General features: G+C 30.2%; 3 protein-coding genes across 4 annotated transcripts; 1 reads left to right on the top strand and 2 right to left on the bottom strand.

The window, feature by feature from the left end:
* Positions 1–13085: 13085 nt before the first annotated feature.
* Positions 13086–15304, top strand: LOC120075875 (glutaredoxin-C6-like). 2 transcript variants are annotated; one of them, XM_039029606.2, is made up of 2 exons: positions 13086–13565; positions 15045–15304. In XM_039029606.2, the coding sequence occupies exons 1-2, from the start codon at positions 13176–13178 to the stop codon at positions 15048–15050; spliced, it is 396 nt and encodes a 131-aa protein (XP_038885534.1). In that variant the 5' UTR covers positions 13086–13175; the 3' UTR covers positions 15051–15304. The 2 variants fall into 2 exon arrangements, with proteins under 2 accessions (XP_038885534.1, XP_038885533.1); XM_039029605.2 differs by having other exon boundaries at positions 13093–13565; positions 15030–15304.
* Positions 15305–16050: 746 nt separating this feature from the next.
* On the bottom strand, positions 16051–18758 carry PM-ANT (Mitochondrial substrate carrier family protein). Its single transcript, XM_039028236.2, has 2 exons — positions 17943–18758; positions 16051–16973 (listed from the first exon to the last, which is right to left on the bottom strand). The coding sequence occupies exons 1-2, from the start codon at positions 18288–18290 to the stop codon at positions 16344–16346; spliced, it is 978 nt and encodes a 325-aa protein (XP_038884164.1). The 5' UTR covers positions 18291–18758; the 3' UTR covers positions 16051–16343.
* Positions 18759–19756: 998 nt separating this feature from the next.
* LOC120075131 (beta-fructofuranosidase, insoluble isoenzyme CWINV3-like) lies at positions 19757–22281 on the bottom strand. The gene is made up of 5 exons (XM_039028305.2): positions 21409–22281; positions 21141–21299; positions 20406–20650; positions 20218–20308; positions 19757–20144 (listed from the first exon to the last, which is right to left on the bottom strand). Exons 1-5 carry the CDS (start codon positions 22270–22272, stop codon positions 19965–19967), a joined length of 1539 nt encoding a protein of 512 aa, XP_038884233.1. The 5' UTR covers positions 22273–22281; the 3' UTR covers positions 19757–19964.
* Positions 22282–22863: the final 582 nt, after the last annotated feature.

The raw sequence follows: 22863 nt of genomic DNA, 5'->3' as shown, positions 1-22863 counted from the left end.
TGGTAGAGGTGGCCTTCGTACAGAGCTTCAACGACGGGGGTCAGAAGGATTCTTTTCCCAGAAACTCACCTTTCGACCTTGTCTCTTAATTCTTCCCGGATCTACTCTGATTAGTTGTTCAACCAGTCTCTCCCTCAGATCAGTATATACATTTTTCTCCGTATTCAAGCATCCCTTTTCAGTGGAATGGCCGGAGCTATTTATAGGCTAAGTTTTGACTCTCTGACTTGTGGTCCTCACTTTATTGTTAAGGCAGTTTCATAAATGGTGGAGTGAATATTCCTTCTGTTATGCAATCAATCTCGTCAAAAATGCACAATGGTCAGTTGTACACGCGTCAGAATCCTCCGCAATTGCGTTGTTCTTTACATCTTCGATCGTTTGCCCGCATGCAGTGTTGTTTTTTATTACTGCATGCGGTTGAGATTGCGTTGATCGCTTAACTCTTGATCAATTTTCGTATGCACCGTCATTGCGTTGGTCGTTTATTCATTTCTGAATGATGGGTGCAATGCGATGTAGATGCGTTGTTCTTTTTATCTTGAGCTTTGAAAGCATGCGGTGACTTGATTTCCTGCAAAACAAACTTGAAATATTCTTTTCTACCATCACAATGGTATCAGTGGGTTTATTGACGATAATTTATAATTCTCGCATTTCTTAGCTAATTTCTATACAATTGACGCAAGTTTCCTTTCTTTTGGCCGCAATATCTAAATAAAACAGTATAAATAACTTGTATTTCTACAAGTTATCAAATCACATTTATAATTGGTGCCCTTTCTCTCATAAATCAGGCTTATCCATTGCTCTTGCAATCCTGCTATATCAGATAGGGACTCAAACTCAGTTCAATTATGGTTTGTTTGTATTGAACCAAATTAAAAGGCACATTGGGTCCACGGATCTTAAGTTGCCTATTTGCTTTCCTCACCTTATCTGTGGTATTCTGCTATCTTAGAAATCTGATCTTTTATCCCCCACAGAACCTATTGGGGCTTCTTTATGTCTCTTCTCCATCAACTCGAAGCTTCTGCAAGGACACTGTGCTTCTAACCTAGACATTACCACCACGACTTATCATCTTTATGGTCCCAATAGAGCTTTAATTGAGTCTTTTTTTTGTGGTTATATCTTTCACTTGCTCTCAAATGAATCTCATGAACTTGAGCCCGTAATGCACAGACTTCAGGAGAGAAAGATTGAGATTGATGAATTTCTATAGATTATCCGGTCTTTCTTATCCAGAGATGGAGAATCGTCTGCTTCTCAACCAAACAATTGATTTTTTTTTTATAGCCAAAAAAGGGGGAGTGTTTGGTTGTGGTTGTTGTGTTTGGTTTTGCTTCTGGTTTTTCTGTTTGATACTTTGCTACATCTGATCTTGTGTTTGGGTTGGTGTTGCTCATGACTTATGGTTTATGATTTGATTTGCTCTTAAAGCCCTTGTTGTTTGGGGTTTCTTTTGTGTTGTTATCGATGATATTATACTTTTTGTCAAGCCTTTATTTCAGAGATCCATTTCTTGTTGATATTTGGTTGCTCTCTTTTGTTCTGTCTATAAAAAAAAATAAAAATATAAACCAAACGTGGAGTTTGTTGGAATCTATTTCGTTGGCTTTATATTTTTTCTAAGGCAGTAGTTTCTGTAGATGTCTCAAATAAAGTCTTAACATCTGTTTGTGATATCAAAATATCTTTCTGCATAATATTTTCCTTATCTGGAAATATCCAGGTGTAATATTTTGTTCAGTATTTTTCTTTATCGAAGCGCGACCTTTCTTTTCCAAGTGGGAATTTGTTTCTTTTCTTGGATTCAATTATTAAAGGAGAATTATGCTGATCATTTAGGGTTTTCGCTTTTGTCAATCAAGCAAGACGCTTTCTGCTCTATAACTATTTGTGTGCATCATTGTGTTCTTGTTTGTTGCTCACCATTCTGCTATGCAAGTTCTTCATCCGTTGAAGTAAATCATGGTCTTAAAGGAAGCCTAAGCCATTTCTGCCAGAGAAGGGATTCTCAGTCTTAGGGGGAGCTTAAGATTCAGCTTCAGAGACGAAGTTCTCCATTTTAGAGGGATCCTAAAATTCATCAGTGAAGGGAGTTCGCTGACTTGAGGAAAGATATTATTGTGAAGGAGTCTCATTCATCGTCAGAAGCTAAGGTGATGAACACTAATATTGTTAAACTTATGGGAGCTTAAGTTCACTTGAGAGGGAGTTTCACATCTAGGGGAGCCTAGGTGTTTAGTGGGTGAGCTCTACGTAAGTCACTGTAGTGGTCGTGTATTACAGATAAGTACTGCGTTGTAAACTGCTTAACTCTTTAATATTAGTGGATTATCTTTCCTGAGCACACTACCCCCTAAATGTAGGTGGTTCATCATCAAACTAGGTTACTAGCTTCTATGTGTCTCTACTTATTTACTTGCTATTAGTATTTTGTTGTTTCAGGAGTTGTCAATGTTTTCCGTTTAACTTCCGCATATCGAGTGACGATTCATCCTATCGCTTTTTCATTTCCCAATTTCCCAATATTGTTGAGATGTGGAATGAGTTATTGACCCTAAGCCTATTAAATTATGTTTATATTAATATAGATTTAAAATACAATTTTATGTGTCTAAAAAGATATAATTTTATGTAGAGCTCGAAAACTAAAATATAATATGCAAAAGTTGATGATCCAAGATAACTAAATAGAAAAACTCAATATTCAAAAAAAAAAAAAAAAAAAAAAAAAAAAAAAAAAAATCTCAACAACCTAACTTATATTTAGCCTAATATGTAAAAACAAATTTAAACACTGTTTTTAGATAATAGAAAAAAAATAATATAATAAACTTTTTTTTTTTTTTTTTTTTTTTTTTTTTGGTGAGAGATAGAGATTCACCCCCAAAATCTTAACGATGGAGAAATAAAGGAGATCCAAGTAAATAAATAAATAAAACAAACTACAAAGCAAACTTTTTTAGTAAAAAATTAGATATTTAAACAACTTGCTAACTTATATGAGTCATCAGATAATATAGAAACACAAGTGTCGATGTTGTAAAATATGAAAAGTAATTAAATAACTATACTTTTTTTGCCAAAAAAAAAACAAAATATTTAATGAAAAATAAGTTTGTGGTCCAGAGTCTAATTTCCATTTAACTTTTGAATTTCAAAATGTAACATCTTCCCTACTTGAGTTTGAGTTCGGTTTCAATTTAGTTTATAGGTCTAAAAAATATTACACTTTTATCTTTTATATTTGAATTTTATTTCAATATTGGTCCCTAAGTTTTATGGTCTATATTTTTTAAACTTAATCTTTTACTAAATGCAAATTTACAGTCTTTGACAGTAATGTCTATTAATTAATTTAACATAATTATGAAGTAAAATTTTAAACTAATAATAGTGATAGATTGAAACTTAATTAATTATAATTATTTTAGTTCATTTAAACAAAGCAATAAACATTGACACATAATATTATAAGCGAGTATTTAGTGAAAAATTGAGGTTAAGTATAAATCTTAAAATCTATGAACTAAATTGAAATAAAACTCGAACTACAAGGATGATTTTGAAACATTTATTAATCTTGAGATTAAATTGAAATCAAATTCAAAATTTTGGATTAAAAGTATGACATTTTAAAATTTAGAATCTAATTTTTTTTCTCAAATTATTTAGATTCCAAAAAGTACTTTTTTTCGAATTATTTTTTTTAAAGAAAAATCCTACGTACCACATGTAAATTATTTTTTATTTTATTTTATTTATTTATGGAGAATTAACTTGCATTTAACCCTTCTTCAAATTGAAGAGTCCCCTCTTCGATTTCTTTTCGCCAAGTCGCATGAAAAAGAAATCTCTCGCCCTCAAAAACGACATGTCGCTTTCCAACTTTTACATTTTTTTTCCCTTTGAAGAGAACTTTTACTTTATTTATTTATTTATTTTTCTTCTTCTCTCTACTTTGTTTTTTAAGGAATTATAGATTCCTTGAAATCTAAGTGTAATTATTCATCAATTTGTTTTTTAATTAGGTGTTCTTTTAAAGTAGTCGTTTAATTTTCTCCCAATCGATTTAGTTTATTTTTTTCCTTTTTTTAATGATATTATTCCACCAATAAAACTAAATGTACCTAAATTAGAGAGTTGGCACGTCTAACAATTCAACTTTCTTAGACATTCAACTAGAGTCAATAACAAAATAAATTGCCAATTTAATTTTCAATTCAATAAATGAAACTAAGAGAAGAGAATTAAAAAATCAATGAATCAATTTTTTCGAAGTTAAATTATAAAAAATATCCATGAACTTTGTACTTTGTGACAAAAATATTCTTAAAATTTCAAATGTTTCAAAAATACTTTTAAACTTTAAAAAATAGTTCAAAAATACCATTACCGTTAGTTTTGGATAGAAACCGTTGAAGTTTTGTTTAAAAAATTATCTCAATAACCAAAATAAAAACCAAAGTTTTAAGTTACACCATAAAATCAATCTCACAAAATTTCAAAATAAAAAATTTCCCTTAAAATGCACCAAAACGATAAATAGTCGATAAAATATAATTGATTATTAACACACACTTAACTACTAATGTACAACTTTTTAAAACATTAAATCATATAATCTTCATTTATACTCTTTCTTTTTATTATAGTTCTTATACCTTGAAGTGTGTAGTTCTATTTATCTATTTTAGGTAAACGAATGTCAAACACTTAACAAAAAAGGAGTAAGAGTGCATTGAAGAAGGAAAAGAAAAAAAGATGAGAAATAGAGAAGTAAAATGGTATTAACGGTTTGGATTCATATAACCGTACATGTATTTTTTAACTATTTTTTTTTGTTAGTTTAAGGGTATTTTTTTATAAATTTTTTTGAAAATTCAAGGGTATTTTTTTTATAGAAAAAAACTAATGGTTTTAATCCAAAACTAACGCTAAAGGTATTTTTTTAAAAACTCATTTGGAAGTTTATAGATATTTTTGAAACTTTTGAAAGTTCAAAGGTATTTTATATACAAAATATAAAATTTAGGGGTTTTTCGTATAATTTAGCCTTTATTCAAAGTCAAAATAAAGTTTAATTTGAAAAAGAAAACATCCCTAATAAGAAAAAGGTGAGTTTGGTTTCACGTTTGAGTAATCTGTCTTTTTAGAGGAAAATTTTGGATGCTCTCTTAGATGCACTTATCTTGATACATCTAAGTATAGTCCAATAAAATACTTTCATATGCTATTTTTATTTTTCAAAAAAAAAAAAATTATTATTATTATTATTATTATTATTATCATTATTATCATTATGATAAAGAGGGAAGTATATAGGTTGCACCTAATCATTTATTAAAAATATTATTAATAATATAATTTTGAGATTTTTTCCCAAAAGATGACAATCTCGGTCATTTTTGAAAATTTTTTCCTCAGCGTATGCTTGGGAGTTGGAAGATTTTTTTTTTTTAATAACATAAAGCCCTAAAACTTTATAACCATAAACTTGAAATATGACACTTGCAATTCTAAAACCCCCCAAAAAAATTGAACAAAATTATTCATAGCATGTGTTTAAAAATGTGAGTTGGTTTCACAATGGGATACTGTCATTGAAGAAAATGTGCATGTTTGATCAATGAGAACCCATTTTTTTTAGAAAGAAATCGAAAAAAAATTGTGTATTTATCGTGAAAGAATCTCAAAAAATATATAATTTGATTATTTTTTTTCTATATTTATGAGTGCCTGAACTAGTTTACACGCATCTCGACTAATCTTATAGATTAAACTTGTAGAATATTAAATCTTAGATTAGTGACTATAATAGATTAAATCCATAAATTCTTAATGCTTTATCAAAATTGTATCTTCTATTTATTATTAGGTCAATCCATAATCGTTACATGTAATTTGATTAATAAGATTTTTTTTTTTTTTAGGTTCTTTTTGTTAGTGTATTAGGATATTCGGAAAATTTTAGAATATAGTCATATCACCGATTTATTTTTTAATTGTTTGCCTTTTCCTTTTCCTTTTTTTATATATATATATATTTTTATCACAGGGTATAGTTGAAGGATTCTTTTTTCAAGCGTTTAGTAGCATGAGCATGAAATATAATGTGTTAACTCTCTAAAATCTCATTAGAAAAAAAAAAAAAAAGAACTTATATCAAGCCGTGGTTAAAAAAAATGTCTATTTAAATATAAAATATAAATATGGTTGAAAAGTTTCTTTTTATAAGGATTTTCCTTAAAAAAAAAAAAATTGTGCATATTTGATTAATAAAAATTTATTCTTTACCGGTAAATGTATAAAATTTTGAAATTTACGAGCAACATAGAAACAACTCAAAACTTAAGTGTAAAGATGTAACATTTTGAAATCTAATAACCAAATTAAAATTAAATTTAAAATTTAATGGTAAATATGTAATATTTTAAAATTGAAAGACTAATTCTAAATCATTTGGGATAAAATAAATTTTTTAAAAAAAATATATATATTTAAGAAATTGAAAAAGCTTAGGAGGAGAACAAATGCACCACGCAGGAACCAAGTTGCGTAAGAGCTGACGTAAGTGGCTTAGGTTTTAGCCTAACTTTCAGCTAAAATATTCATTATTTACATAAGATAATAATTTATATTGAATAAAAGTTTAGATTAAATTATTTTTTTGGAAAAATAAAACTTATATAATAAAATCCTTTACTCAGTAATACATTTCCAACCCACATGTCAAACACCCCTTTCATCTATTTTCATTATTATTTTTTGTTTTTAAAAAAAAAAACCACTCTCTTTTTCTTTGTCTATTTATTTATTTATTTTAATGACAATATGAGAGGGATAATATAACTTTTATCTTCGATACTGATAGTATATTTTATACTAGTTAAATTATACATATTTTAATATAACAAGTAGTTTCTCAAGTCTTGAAAAAGCTTACGAAATAATTATCTTTAATTCATTAATTTCAATATGTTTCAAAATGTTATACTTTTATATTTAAATTTTAAGTTTTATTTGGTTTTGGGTTTTAAGATTTTATAATTTTTTCCAAAGTTTTTATTGAAACTCACTTTTGATTCTTTATGTTGATTTACACTAATTATCAATTTAAATCACTATTTAATTTAATCATTAAATTTATAATCATAATTATTGTAAATAAATTAATGGAATGTTAACACAAAGACTAAAATAAATATATTAGTAAAAAACTCACATATAAAAGTGTAATTCATAGAATAATTGAAAACTAAACTCAAAATTCAATGATAAAAGTATAACATTTTAAAACTTTGAAATCAATAAAAAAAATCTTTTGAATAAAAATATAAGACTAAATGAAAACTAAATCCAAAACATAAGATCAAAAAATATTTTCTAAAAAAGAAACTTGTTAACAATTAATTAGTTTTTGATATTTAAAGTTAATTCCAACTTTAGTTCTTTAATATTTTAAATTCTCTCTGTTTTTTTTTTTTTTTTAAAAGCCTTTTAGTACAATAGATGATTGAGGAATCCAAACCTATTGTTAACATATTCATATATTAATTGATATATACTTATTTTAGCTTAAACTCTCAATGTCGTTGGTAAAAAAAATTAGATACGTTAGATCCACCGTTACATTTTTAACATGTTTAGGTATAAAAGTATGTATTAATAAAACCTATTTCTTTAAGCTTACACGTCCATATATTCAAATATTTTACAAACTTTTTTTTACCTAAATGTCTTATTAATGGAGTATTTTTACTACATCAAGTTAAAAGTGATTTTAAAAGAGAGAGAGAGCACAATTAAAATGATATAAAATATTATGAAACATTTAACATATTTAGTTCTTTTTAATTAAACAAAATGTGATGGGGGAGATTGAAATTTCAATATTAAGAAAGGTTAAGTACCTTAACCATTGACATTGACATATTTAACCTTCTCCAATTCCCAACATGGAACCATGAAAATTACTATCAAAAGAGATCTAGCTAGCCCACAAACTTGATTTATTCATTGTCTAGACAAAAAATTCTTGATTGATTCATTAGACGTTTCGATTAGTCTATGAAAAAAGTTCCATATTTTTAAACTAATAAATAATTAAGGTCTCGTTTGGTAATTATTTTGTTTTTGAAAATTAAGTCTATGGACATTACTTCCACCTCCAAATTTCTTCATCTATTATCTACTTTTCACTAATGGTTTAATAAGTCAAGCAAATTTTGAGAACTAAAAAGGTTGTTTTTATTTTTGAAATTTCGCTAAAAAATCAACTTTGGGAATGGAGCTCATTTGGTGTCCCAAATAGCTATCGGGTCCAGCGAGGTGCCTGAAACCCAATTTTTGTTTGCGAACTTTCTAGCGGACGAAAATTTGAAAATGGACCAAGGGGTTATTTAAGAAAGATGTAAATTATTGTAAGAAATGTGGATAAAATAGACTTAATTTTTTTTTTAAAAAAAACTAAATAGTTACCAAAAGAGACCTAATTCTTTATTTAAAAAATATCATTTCATATCTCTAAATTTTAAATTTTATATAAATTAAAACCTCAAATTTTTATAAGTGTTGGATTTCAATTTATAGACTTACAAAAGTAGAGTTGAATTGAAATAAATCTTAAAATTCAAGGTCATAAATTAATATTTTTTCTTATTTTATGTATTTATTTTGATAGTGTGTGAGATTGGAGAATTAAATTTATGATCTCGATATTGATATCAATAATACAAAACTTTATGTAACTTGAATTATATATTTTTTTTTTTTAAAAAAAGAGAAATTTTAGTGACCTTTGAATACGACATTTTTTTTTAAAAATCTTTTACCTTATAAATTATAATGAGTTAAAACTATTACAAATATGCCTTCCATCCTAAAATTTCCTAATTCTACTCATATTTGTCCAAACATAAAATATCGTGATAATTAGATCTTGAAAGAAAATTGTACAATAGAATGTACGAAAATACTCCATCACATCATCATTTTAATTATTTGATAACTTAACTATATAAAAAGGGAAGAGGCAAAATTATAGCAAAATTTTCAATCTACTCATCAATTATTAAGGGCGTGGCAGACAGACGCCGTACGCGGCGGCATCGGCCACGTACCCCATTTCCTCAGATAGACCCCACCATCGCCAATCACCGATGAGGTGGAATCCCCTTATTGGTCCACGTCATCCCTTCGTCGTCAGCTTCCCAAACCCGTGCGGAAAAGGAAAAGACGGAAAAAAGAAAGTAAACAGAAGAGTGTGGACGACGTGTCGTTTCAGTAATGTGACGATGAAGTGGAAAGTGTCGGGTTTTATTATGGGGTTTTTCACAAAACACCCATTACTCCGGGGTGCACTTCTACCAACCAGTCTTGTTATGCCACGTCATTGAGTTTTGATTGATTGTTTTGTCTGGTTATGTGTATTATTAGGTTTTTCATCTTAAAAGGTGAATTCATTTTCTCTCTAACACTTTCCACGTGGAGCCCAGTGTCGTGTCAATGAGTTGCCTTCATATTGCCTTACCCTCATCTTACCCACCCGTCTATTTCCATAAAAACTTTGGACCACCTAAGCCCTTTTTTCTTTTTTCAGCCAAACATTTATGCTCAAATCCGAGCCAACTAGAACTAGCTCAATTTATTGAAGTACATTTGTTCGATTAAGAGATTAAATATTCAAATTCCTTCATGAAATTTGTAATTAAACTCAAAAGAAAAAGAAATTATCGAACAATTTTTTTTCAATTGTTTGAAAAGTTACGATTTTGTATATCTATATATAAGTTTTATAACAATTTTGATAAGTAGTAAATTTCGTTGATGATAGATTTAACATGTATGATACACTAAGCATTGAAATTTTTTTCTCTTTTAGTTAGTTTATAATTTTCTTCTCTAAAGTTCTTCTAATTCATCAAGTATCATGTTCCGTAAGTTATCATTAAAGCAATTTCATCATACAAAAAGTAACTATTTTTGTCTTTTATCTTTGTCTTAATTTCAAGAAATGAATCTTATATGCAACTTTGAGTATGTGTCTTAGCATGTTAATGTGAATAATATAGTTTCAAGTCACATAATTCAATAAATAAAGTTTAAACTTAAGAAAACTAGTCAATGGTATCTATTAGAGATGGGTAGTATCATTGTAATGGAAACAAAACAATGAGAAGAATCCAATAATAAAGTTTGAATGGTGCCATGGTAAATAGGTCTGAATTATCAACTCACATGATTTCTACAACATAAAAAAATCATATGATAGATGAATAAAACAATCAACAACAACCAAAAAAATATGGGACATGAGCTCAATAATTGAAGAACAATATAGACATTTGAAGAGATTGATACAACGTATACATATGGTACAAAGTAGAGTGTTAACGTACATTCTTTATTGAATAATTGTTATTGAATGTGTCTTTACAATATACATACATATATACTAAGACTATAGAAGCATACCAAGGAAGGTTTAAATATGGAAAATCTAAATTTTGTAGCTCTATATTGGCAACTATATATATGGTAATACTCTTCCTCAAAAGTCAAAGCTCAAGGAGGTAATATAGAAAAATCTAAAAAATATTTACACTTTATAGCATAAAGTTCCAAACGTACTTTGTAATTTTTGGAACTTTTTACTATAAAGTGTAAATATTTTTTTATATTTAAAAATGTCCTATATGAAAATTATCTTGAGTTTCTAAAGCATCTGAATGAAGCGACTATGTGATAATATTTTTGTGAATATGTCAATTGGTTGCTTCTGTAGTAAAGATAGATTGTAAGAGAATAATGTTGCATTCTTTGGAGATAATGATGAACAAGGTAACAATCACTTTCAATTTGTTTGTTATGTTTATGGAAAACATCATTATGAGCAATCTAGATAATACTGCAATTATCATGATAAATTAAGGTAGTAAATTGTTGAGGAACACTCATATTAGTAAGAAGCGCCAACGAAACTATTTTAGCTCAAAAGTAGTATCAGTGTGGACACAATATTCAGATTATGTGCTAGAACGAAAACAACCGTTTGTATTTTACCACACCGGAAAGATGAGAGAATTACTTACATAGAAGCAATAACTTGTGAGGAACGTTGATCATTGGAATCATCAACCCAATTGACATCAGAGTGACTAGATAATAACAAAGTTTTCATGCTACGATCAGTAGTCAACGTAATAAGTTGTAACAAACTAATTGATAATATATTTTATTTCGATAATGCGTTGATTTTGCTATTAATTTATATAAAGAAATCAATCTAACAAAACTAAAATCAATGGAGATGAACATTTTATTCCCTTATTTTACTTTGGTCATTGATCTATTTCCCATATTCTAGGCCGCATGTGTTTATGATTGATATTATACTAGTCACGTGATCATTAATATTTTAATTAATTATATTTTAATGAAGAGTATCGTTTGCATGTAAGATAAAAAGTTACTTAACATTAAATATTAGAGTTGATTAATTTCTTTTTGGAAAAAAAGACTTTTATACTATTAGAGTATCCTATCAGATGCTATGTTTTTATATTGTTAGTCTCATTGGATGGTTTACGTTCAATTTATGAGGAAAAAAAAGTGTCAATATATATATATAATATAATATAATATAAAGCAGAAGTAGTATAAACTAGAGAATTCCACTGGCCCTGTTTGAGGCCCTTCCACTTTCATTTCCTTGTAAAAGAAGAAGTTTGGTCATTGGTGGAAGCTTGCTTTCTTATTTTTTTTTTCTATTAAAAAAAGAGAAATCATTTTAAATGATAAAATCGTTGAAAATATTTACAAATAATAGAAAAATATCATAGTTTATTTGTGATAGACCGAATAGAGACTATCAGTATCTATCATGACACAGATAAACACAGTAATTTATCACAGTTTATCTCAAATGGATAGTAAAATTTTGCTATATTTGTAAATATTTTAGTTTATTTTCCTACATTTGAAAACAGTCTTAAAAAAATATTATTGAACTTCCAATTTTCAATACCTTCAATAAAACCAAACTTTCAAAAAAAAAAAAAAAAAAAAATCCTTACTATTAGTTTTGAAAAAAAAAATCAATATTTTGTTTAAAAAAATGCTCATAAAATTTTAAAAGTTTGATCGATACCCTTGGACCTAAAAAAAGAAGAGGTTTAAAATACCTTAGCAGTTACCGTTAGTATATGGATGAAAACAGTTAATACCTCAAATGCTAAAATACCTATGAACTTTCAAACATCGCATTAATACTCTCAACCTAAAAAAAAAAAAGTAAAAAAATGTACTTACTGTTAGTATATAGATTGAAACCGTTTATCTTATCTCTCTAGTCAGCTTCATTTTTTGACCTAACACTTTCCTATTTTTTCTTCTTTTCTTTTGTTAATACTCTCTTATTTTCCTTCTTTCATTTTTCAATCTCTAAAACTATCCCTTCAATCAAGGTGTATAAGCTATAACAAGAAAAAATGAGAATAATGAAATCAAGAATCTAATTCGGACTTAAATATAATGTTTGGCTGAATATTAGGTTAGAAGTTTAATAAGTTAGTTATGTATATAAAAGTCTTTTCGAACCTTGTTTTTCAAAGTTTAATGACAATAATAAAACTTTTGATTGTTTAGTAATAATTTTGAAACAAAGTATTGACCATTTTCATTCAAATTAACGATAAAATATTTTTTTAATTTTTCTAAAGTTTAATAGTATTATTGAAATTGAAACATCTAAAAGCTTAAAATTTTTTAAAACAAATTACAAAGCTATTTTCTATATATTATTATTCATAAAACATTCACGCTTATAATAAGTTCAGAATAACTTTTCATAATAATTAAACGAAAAAAGAAAAGGAAAAAAACACCAATAAAATAGAAGGCGTTTCTTTTTCTTTTTCCTTTTTTATTGGTCCAAAATACAAATTTGATACTAAAAATCAAATGACATAAGCAACCCACTCTCATTACACAAAAATAAATAAAGAATAATAATAATAATTTAAATTTAAATTTAAATTTAAATTTTAAAAAAATTATATATAAACCACTTAACAGGTCCCCTGCCCCCTCGCAAATTTAACGATTCTCCTTTCTCTCGACCCGCCCAATATTTTCTCTCCGCAGTCTCTCCCGATTCTCCGGCGATGCACCGCTGCCCAAACGACGTCGTATCGTCGGAATTTCCTCCGTCTCCGACCTCCTCCTCCTCCCTATCCATCGACGTGGATGAATCGTCGGAAACTCGGATCCGGCGGCTGATTGCAGAGCATCCGGTGATCATATTCAGCCGCACGTCCTGCAGCATGTGCCACGTCATGAAAACTCTCCTCGCCATCATCGGCGTCCATCCCACCGTCATCGAACTTGACGATCACGACGAAATCGCCGCTGTTCCTTCATCGTCTTTTGTTCGGGACAGTTCAGCGCCGGCGGTTTTCATCGGCGGCGCTAGCTTCGGCGGCTTGGAATCTCTTGTTGCTCTCCATCTTAGTGGCCATCTCATCCCTAAACTTATCGAAGTTGGAGCTCTCCCGGTATGCCTCTAATTTATTGATAATTCGAAAATACAATAAAAAGTCATTTGAACTATAATTATTTCATTTTAGATGTTCTTAATAATGATTTGGGCTGATTTGATCATCTTTCTTCTTTTTAATTTTATTATTGAAATTTATATTTGGTATCTCTCAATTTTTTTTTATTATGACATTCGTGAAATATTTGAAGTCTAAATCAAATTTTAGTAATAATAATTAAGGTTCATTTAAGACTTGTTTAATAATTATTTGATTTTGAAAAAATAAAAGTCTGTCGTATGCTTATATGGTCCCTCCAATTTATTAGTTTTTATATTTTAAGTTGTCTACATCTTAGTAGTGTTTTCAAAATCTGAATCAAAATTTGAAAACTAAGAAGAGGTAGTTCTAAAGATATCATTTTTGTTTTTAAAATTTAATTAAGAATTTAAATATTTACTACGAAAAACATGTGATTAAGTAATTAGGAGAAAATAAGAACAATTTTCGCTAAAATGAGTTTTGTTTATGAGTAATTGACATGATCTTCTCCTTAAATGTCGAAGATTCGATCTCCACCCATACAGATATACTAAAAAAAGTACAATTTTTAGATACCAAAAGTCAAAACCATATGGCTTAGAGTCTTGTTTTTTGTTTTTGGAAATTAAGTTCATAAACACAAATTTTACTCATAAGTCTTTTTTTTTTTTCTTTTACTTTCTACCAATATTTTTAAAGATGGTGTTGAAATTTTAAAACTAAAACAGTGTTTTCAATATTTCTAAAAAAAATTAGAAAATCAAATAAGAAAATTGGAAGGAGGCAAGTATATATTTCAAAGTAGAAAAGTAAAAGTGAAATTATTAATAATATGAATAAGTTACCTATCTTGATTTTTGAAAACATTAGCGTAGAAAGTTAATAACCAAAAAAAAAAAAACTTTATTTTCACTTTCCTTTTTTAAAATCGTATTGTCTTAGTTTTTCTTAACATTTTTTTAGCCAAATTCTAAAACGAAATAAGTTTTTTTAAGCACCTTTTCAAGTTTTCGAATTTTGAAAACATATAAAAAAATACATAATAACATTTATGGACAATAACATTTTGCTATATTTAAATATATTTTCAGGATACTTTTCATTTAAAATAATTATCAAATTTTTATTTTCACAAATAATTATTTTTTTAATAACCACAATTATCCAAGAAATAATAATAACCACAAGGTCCACAATATTTCAATATTATATTAAATTATTTTTTTAGTTCAAAAATTGTGATAGCAAGATTGTTGAACTCTCATAAATGATAATAGTTCAAATATATATAAAAGGAAAATGATATATTTTTAATTAGAAATTAAGAATCAAAATGGTTTTTCTTTTTTCCTTTTTGGTAATGAAGTTTCAGAAACTAAGAAGAAACTAAAATTTGTATTTGAGAGAATCGGATGGAAAAATGATACTGAAACGCTGCAGGTGGGACACGTGCAGTGTTGAAGGTGGGAAATGAGGATTAGTTTCAATGCAGATGCAATGCAGAGGATTGCTGCCTTTGTCCGACTTTCGTGGGGTACTTTTGTAATTATTGGCAAAGTCTCCCATCGCCACTATGAACCTCTGGGCGTTATCGTAGCCTAAACATTCTCTCATTGCCCAACAAAAACAATGGCCTTTTTTCTTTTTCCTTTTCTTTTATCGTGTAATATATTAAGAAATATATATATATATATATATGAATCTGATTTTGGTTTTGTCGATTCTTCATTTATCTTTTATTCCGTACAATATGACTCTCTCTTAGTCTTAATACTTAGATTAGATATGAAGATTAAAAATATACCTAATTTCTCATGACAATCAGTCTCCTCCAATAAATTATCAATTATCATTCACTTAGCACAAAAATAGTTTTATATCATCATCATCATTATTTTAATCTAATCTTGAATATGCTTTTACTCAAGAAAAGTTAGAAAATGATGTTTGAACTTGGAAGCCACATAACATAATTGCTGCAGAATTATCAGTGGTCACTAGGATGAATTACAATAGTAAACTCGTTTTCGTTTAACTATATTATTTTTAATCTTAGGAATCTATTAGACACAAGTTCAAACATCATTTTCTAACGATAGAGAATTAGTTATTACGTGCTTTTTTTAAATTCAGTTCAAATAGACACATCTCAAATGGTTAAACTTTAGGAGCGGTGTAATTTATCCAAACTACTTTTTACAGCTTTTTTATTTACAAGTAAAGGGAGAAGAATAAAGGGTTTCTCAATGCCGTGCCTCATCCGACCCCCAAAAGCAATAAACATATTCCCTTGCACAAGAACCCCTATTTTCCATCAACAAAGATAAAGAAAGAAATACAATACATGTAAAGAGACAGAGTCCCACTTCTCTAGTATGATAATATATGTCAGCAAAGCATTCTTTAAAGGAGCTTTGTAAAGGGGAAAAAAAGTTTGCAGAAGAAATAGAACACAAAGTAATTTCCTTTCCATATCAGAATCTGTTCTATTATTGTTTTTTTCCCTCCTGTTGCTGATGTTGTTATTATTTGATATATGACATTAAAAATCAATGTTCAAGTGATTGCCGAGAAAGAGAAGGCAAATGAATGATTTAGGAACACTGTTACAGGATGAGATCGAGCACGAACTCGAGCTCGTTTCTGGACTCACTCTACAAGATATTTTTTTCCCTGTTAAAATTTTGTGTTCTTTTAGATCATGCTAATTTCTACAAGATGTCATCAATGTCAGACAAACAGTTTCCATCTTAACTACAACCCACCCCATTTCATGAACTTCTTTACCTCATCATACAAAACTAGGATCGCAGCTGCACCTGTACTCCTAAACATGTTTGAAACAGCACCTCGATAGAAAGAGCTAACCCCCTCCATTCGATAAATCTTCTTCCAACAGTCCAGGGTGCCATTGTACATTGGCTTATCCAACCCAGATTGCATCATCATCCGCCTTCTAACCGTATCGAAAGGATATGACAACAATCCAGCTGAAGTTGTGACCACTTGAGCCACTCCCCAACGCTTCCATAGTGCCAACTCTGATTGAGACTGTTCTACCAAAATCTCTTTCATGGTGTCGAAGCCACCAAAATAAAGGCCTCTGTGCACAACCATTCCCTGTAGAGAGGCTGGAAGTCCCCTGTAAACCCCTCGAATCCCATCCTTTTTGCGTATGGTAGAAAGGAAATGACAGATGCCTCGAAACTGACGAACATCAGTTCTTCCGATGTCAGCAGCAAGGCGAGTGTGTGCAATATCTAAAGGGTATATTAAAATCAATGTTGAACAACCAGCAGCCGCTCCAGCAATAAAATTGGCTGATGGACCAGAAAGAAAGTGACCATCTACAAAGCTATTCCTTAACATGTCTTTATATAGATCCTGTTTATGGAAACAATATTCAGAAACCATAAACTCACTTTAAACTGAATAGCAATTCCCAATCAAAATGAGCCAAAACATCAGTCTACAAAAAGAAGCCACTTCTCCAACCACTAATTGATATATTTAAGACACCAGAAAATGAAAGACATACAACAGAAAGATTTCTGAAACAAAATGCAGATCTACCAAAAAGCTTACAGGAATGGATCGCAAGAAAACCTCAAGAACAATCTTCATTTATTCGCCAGTTTTTCCACACATAGCAATTTCTAGCCAGCTTAGAGATATCAAAAGAGGTTACAACTAAGATTTTAAGATATGCGCAGGTTAAATCGCAATGACAGAAATATGTGCATATTTATATTCTCTCCATTTCTGTCTAATATTCACTCTTCACCAACTGATAGCTTATGGCATAGAACAAGCATATTAATGAACTATCATCAGCCATTCAGCCTCTTAATTTCTCATCTCCTATCACAATAAGAATTTGGAGAAACTGAACAAAACTAAAATTTACTAACATTTGGCTTCTGTCCTCACAGCATTACTAATTTATAACTTCTAGCAAGAACTGATTCATGAATTCACTCAGACCATGATAAATTACAACATTCCCAAGTTAACAGTAGGTTGTTGTGTTCATATTTCTTGTTACTCCAATTTTTTTTTAATATTTAAATATTTGCTACTACCACCAAGATCTTTTCTTGTTACTCCTATTAGATAAACAAAAAAAGACAAAAAAGAAAGGGGTTCTCCACCAGTCATTACTTCATCTCATTCTCTCAAGATTTTTTGCATATAAAATTCTACCAAAAACATTTGCCAAGAAACAAATTGATCCTCCATCACATTCGCCAGACATTCCGAAATAACCTGATTATCTAAATTTCGAACCTACTAGCAAATAAAATCAGAAAACAAGAACAAGAAACTCCCAAAATAAACAGAAATTGATGATACCTTAAGAGAAAAATTGAGGGCAACTGAAGGGTAATAACGAATAACGCTGCTTCCATTGCCTCTCCATAAAGAAAGAATGCCTTCTTCCCTAACGGTGCGAAAAATACAATCAAACATACCCTTGAATCTCCTTCGACCAACCCCAACAATGGCCAGATTGCTCTCTTGGGTCTGTAACAAAAGCTTCGCCCTCTCAATTGGGGCAACGATGGTATGTACAAGTCCGCCCATGAAAGCCCCCGCCAACAAATCACGATGGAAATTCGTCACCCATTTGTAAGCTCGTGGTGAAATCGGAATTGATCTTGAATCCCCCATTTCAAGATCATCGGCATCCTCTACACGCATTCCTCGAAACCCTTCTTACTTTCTCTCTATTTTACGCTAAACCAAAGATGAAAGAAGACAAAGATTACCCAATTTACGGCTTCTTCTTCTTCTTCTTCTTCTTCCCTGGTATCTGATACCAAACAAAACAACCCTTTATTCTGAAATCTTGAAACTCGAAAAAGGAAATTCTCCCTCGTTTTCTCCCCTTCTGCTCTGGGAACAAAATAGAACGAAGAACAAGTAGAAGAAGAAGAAATAGCGCTACGATTCCCAAAGAAAAGGTTGAACTTGATGGGATGGTCAGGTAAACCGACGGTCCTGATTGGTTGTGATCAGGTGGAGGCATGGAAATACACGCAAAGGGGATCGATTTTTTATCCTTCTTATCTCTCTCTACGTAATTCCATTTTCCAAATCGAAATCTATTAATTTTCCTTCGAAAATAAAGAGGAACTCGTCTGTTTCGATCAAATTTGATGGTTTCATAACGTGTTCGGCTAACCTTAATGGATAATGAAGCTGAGTGGATTTTTGGCGGACCCATCTACTAAAGTTCTTTCCTTTGTATTCAAAATGACTAAATTATACAAAATATACAAACAATTCTAGGGTAAGTTTCAATAACAACAAGTTTTAAATATTTTTCTTTTATACTTCAACTTTAAATATATTTCAAAATAATCTTTCCGATTAGAGTGTGCATATGTCAACAGTAACGATACAAGTGCCACAAACGGTAGGTTTTAATTATATCCTTAACGTGGTGGATTAGATAAAAATATCAAATTTTAGTTACATCCGAACAATAATTAAAATACTTATGTATAAATTGTTTTCCTAATTTTATTTAGATAAAAAAGTTCGATTTTTATTAGCAAATTTGACAAGTTCCAATATTTTACTTAACCATTAATCAAATCGGGAACCATTTACCAGGGGACCAATGTAAAAATCTCAAAAACTCACTAATTTTAATAATACCATAACTTGCACAAAATTTACTATTGAATAACATGCCTCACTAATTTTGACAAAAATCCAACTTGTAAATTTAGGATAAATTTTGATATTTTTCTCGTTTTAATTTAATGACTACATACACAAGTACGTAAAGAGAAAGAAGATGGGGAATTTCGTAGCCGATACTTTTTTTAAAATAAAAAATAATAAAAAAAGATCTTTCTTGGTCTCAATTCTGATCGAGATAGTCGACAGAAAAACACGATAGAATAATTTTTTTTTAAGAAAAGAGCTATTTATATAACTCAAATATTTTATATATAACTCAAAAATATTTTATGCTATTTCTACCCATTACCCAAAAATATGGCAGTGGAAGGAATAATAAATAAAATTGAAATTGCATACTTTTGAGTTGGAGATAGAAACCATAGCTTTAATAGGAACGATTCAACAATGTGTCATCCTACTTAATAATTACAAATCATTTCACAAAATTTGTAAGGGTCAGAAATGCAAATTAGTTGGGTAAAAGGCTTCAAAATGCATAGCAATTTGAAATCGAACTTCAGATTCCTAATCAAATAAGCAATAATTAAAATGAACTGATCCATTTTTGTTCAGATACAGAAGATTACAAACACCATCACTTAGTAGCTTCTTTATTTTGCAAATGCAACACAAAAAAATCTAACATAAGCAGGAAAATTGAAGGTACGGTGATTCAGAAACTCATTTGATTTGAGCATTTGACATGTTCCAAACCTCCAAACTGGAAATCACTACAGTTTGAGTTCCATTGTTGAATGCATATAAGCGAGCATCGTTAGCAACAGCCAAAGTCGGATATACTCGGGACGTGATACAAGTTTTTCCTTTTCCTCCAAAGCTCTCAACTATAGTGTGGTCTACCTGCAAATTCGATGCCAAAAGATGAAAAACAATGAGCAAACTAAGCAAACAACACAAACTAATCGGTAAGTACCAGCGTTCTCAACGATATCTTTTTGTGGCATGGATCTACATCTACAAATGCTCCATAAGTGGTTTTGTCTACCCCCTTTCTGAAAGAAGACCTATCAGTTTACAAGAGAACCAATTCAGTTGAGTTTGCAATCCAAAAAAACACCTTCAAAATGCTTGTAAATAGAAAGCCATTGGCATGGATGTAACCTGCTCTGATCACTGCACATGAGCACTACATATCTGTTATGAGCTTTGAGAATATGAAAAAATATTGCAGTGTGTTCAGATAAGTCATTGGAGGCCAAAACCAACAAGCCAAATGGCCCAATTCTGCCATTCACTGATGCATCTCTTTTACTACACAGCAATTGAGGATCAAGATCATCCCATCTTGTTTCCACCGACTCAGCCTCCTCTAAGTTTGGGGATTCAAACGAAACCTCCACGTCGACCTTGAACCATTTGATCAATCAAACAGTCAAGTTGAGAAAAATATCAATAATGAATAGTAGTTGAATATAACAGATACCACCTAACAAGAACACTCAAAAACAACAAAGGACACAAAGAACACTAAAAGATAAAAATATATATTGCAATATCTATGAAGAAATTATAATATACCATAGTCTTTCGAGTGGCCTATTCTATCCCAAATTCTCCAAAGGAAATCCCACAAAAATTCTTCACATCATCCTCTCAACCCCACCCCTCTATTTATAACTAAAAGCCCTAACAAACTTAATACCTGTTTACTAATATGTTATTTTTAATATCTGTTAAATCACTGAATGACCCAAAAACCTTAAGCTAATGGGTGAAGGTAAATTTTTATATCATATCATCTAATAATAACAATACTAATATTCTATTAATGATCCTAACCTATCTCTAACTAGGGCTCTCACAGAATCAATTGATCACACTGAACGAAATACTAACCTGAGAAGCTGAGCCACCAAGAATTTCCATTGTTGATCTCCCTCGAAGTTCTTTATGATGCAAGCTAAAATGGTTTCTACGTAACATCTCAATTTCCTTGACTGGCCATTGTGTCAACTGCCTTCCAGTCTTAGAGAGCCAAATCTTTCGAGGAACCGCCTGCATTTCAAAGTTTAAGAACCAAGATTAATTCCAAGTCGTCCAGTTCATACTTCCATAATCTAAAACATGAAAATGGATCATAAGTTACAAACATCCCAGGATTTACCTGCAGTCCAGACCACCCCTTCTTGATATCATCTTCTCTGCTATCAGATTCATTAACCCAACCCCACAATATCCTCCTCTTCTTTGAACTATCATAAAACGTCTTGGAAGCATAAAACTTCCCATAATCATATCTCAACCCTAAGTTTGTTCCTCTAAAATCAAACCCAGAACTAGAATCAGAAGTGAACTTCTCTTTCTCAGTGGCATAACTTCCCAATGTATAATAATCATGAGAGTTAAAGCTAGCTTTCATCACATACTTAACACCAAACCCAAATCCACTAGAGAAGTCAATCCCATTCGTTCCATTAAGCATCACAGGGTAAAAATCAGGGCATTCCCAAGTTCCAGAATCTCGAGAAGAATAAAGAGGAAACCTGAATTGATGCCAATGAACGAAGTCCTCACTTCTGTAAAGCATCGCCGCTCCTCCATAGCTCGTGTGGCCTCCAACGGCGACTCTCCATTCTCCATCTGGGCCCTGCCAAGCCGTTGTTGGGTCTCTAAATTTGTCTCTCTCCACGCCATTTGGAGGAGCTATAATCGGATTTTGGGAGGATTTTCTCCACTTTTCGAGAAATGGGTCTGAGAAATTGATGGGTATTGCTAAATTCTGAACCTGCTGGAAACTGGAATCGATTCCAGTGTAGAGAATTAAGGGTTTGTTCTTGAGGAGAAAGGAAACTGACCCGGACCAGCAACCATTGATATCGAATGGATCACTGGGCTCAAGGGCATGATTCAAATGGACCCAATTGATTAGATCGTGTGATATTGAATGAGCCCAAACCATTTTGCTGTTGAAAACAGCTCCATTGGGATTGTGTTGATAGAACAAGTGGTAAATTCCCTTGTAGAACATTGGCCCTGTCATTCAACAAATGGAAAAATTTATAATTTTTAGCCAATAATTTGGGGAATTTCTTGTAGTTTATTTCATCATCTAAAATAACTAATCAAGTATTTTCCTTCATTAAGTTACATGATGATTTTAACATTGTTTAAACTGACAACAATGTCTCTCCTTATAAGTTGTAGGTTTGAATCTTTTCTTCTTTATTTATAACGTCATATTCTTTTTTGAAAATTTTGATATGATATATATAATTTAAATCAATAAACATCACTGGAGTAAATAAATCATAATATTGTTGTTTACAAATTTATATTAGGAAGAGATATGTATAAAGTTAAATTGTATAGTTAATATAAAGCTCAACAATATTCTTACCATTTGGATCTACACGATATGATAAAGCAATCGATGATTCGCCAATCAAATGTGAGTTTCAGTCAAAGAAAACACCAAATTAGAAGATGAAATAAAAGTAGAAAATGGAAGAAAAATAAATGGTAGAGGAAAATAGTAAAAACAAAATTTGGAAGAATACATGTATTACCATTCATCCAATTTTTGAGGGGTTGGAAGTGATAGGATGTTCTTTGAATTTGT

This window comes from Benincasa hispida, chromosome 4, assembly GCF_027475165.1.
Source record: "Benincasa hispida cultivar pf3 chromosome 4, pf3_genome.v1.1, whole genome shotgun sequence".
NCBI classification, from domain to species: Eukaryota; Viridiplantae; Streptophyta; class Magnoliopsida; order Cucurbitales; family Cucurbitaceae; genus Benincasa; species Benincasa hispida.
Note: the sequence above shows the minus strand (reverse complement) of the source record. Positions and strands in the feature narration are given on the sequence as shown.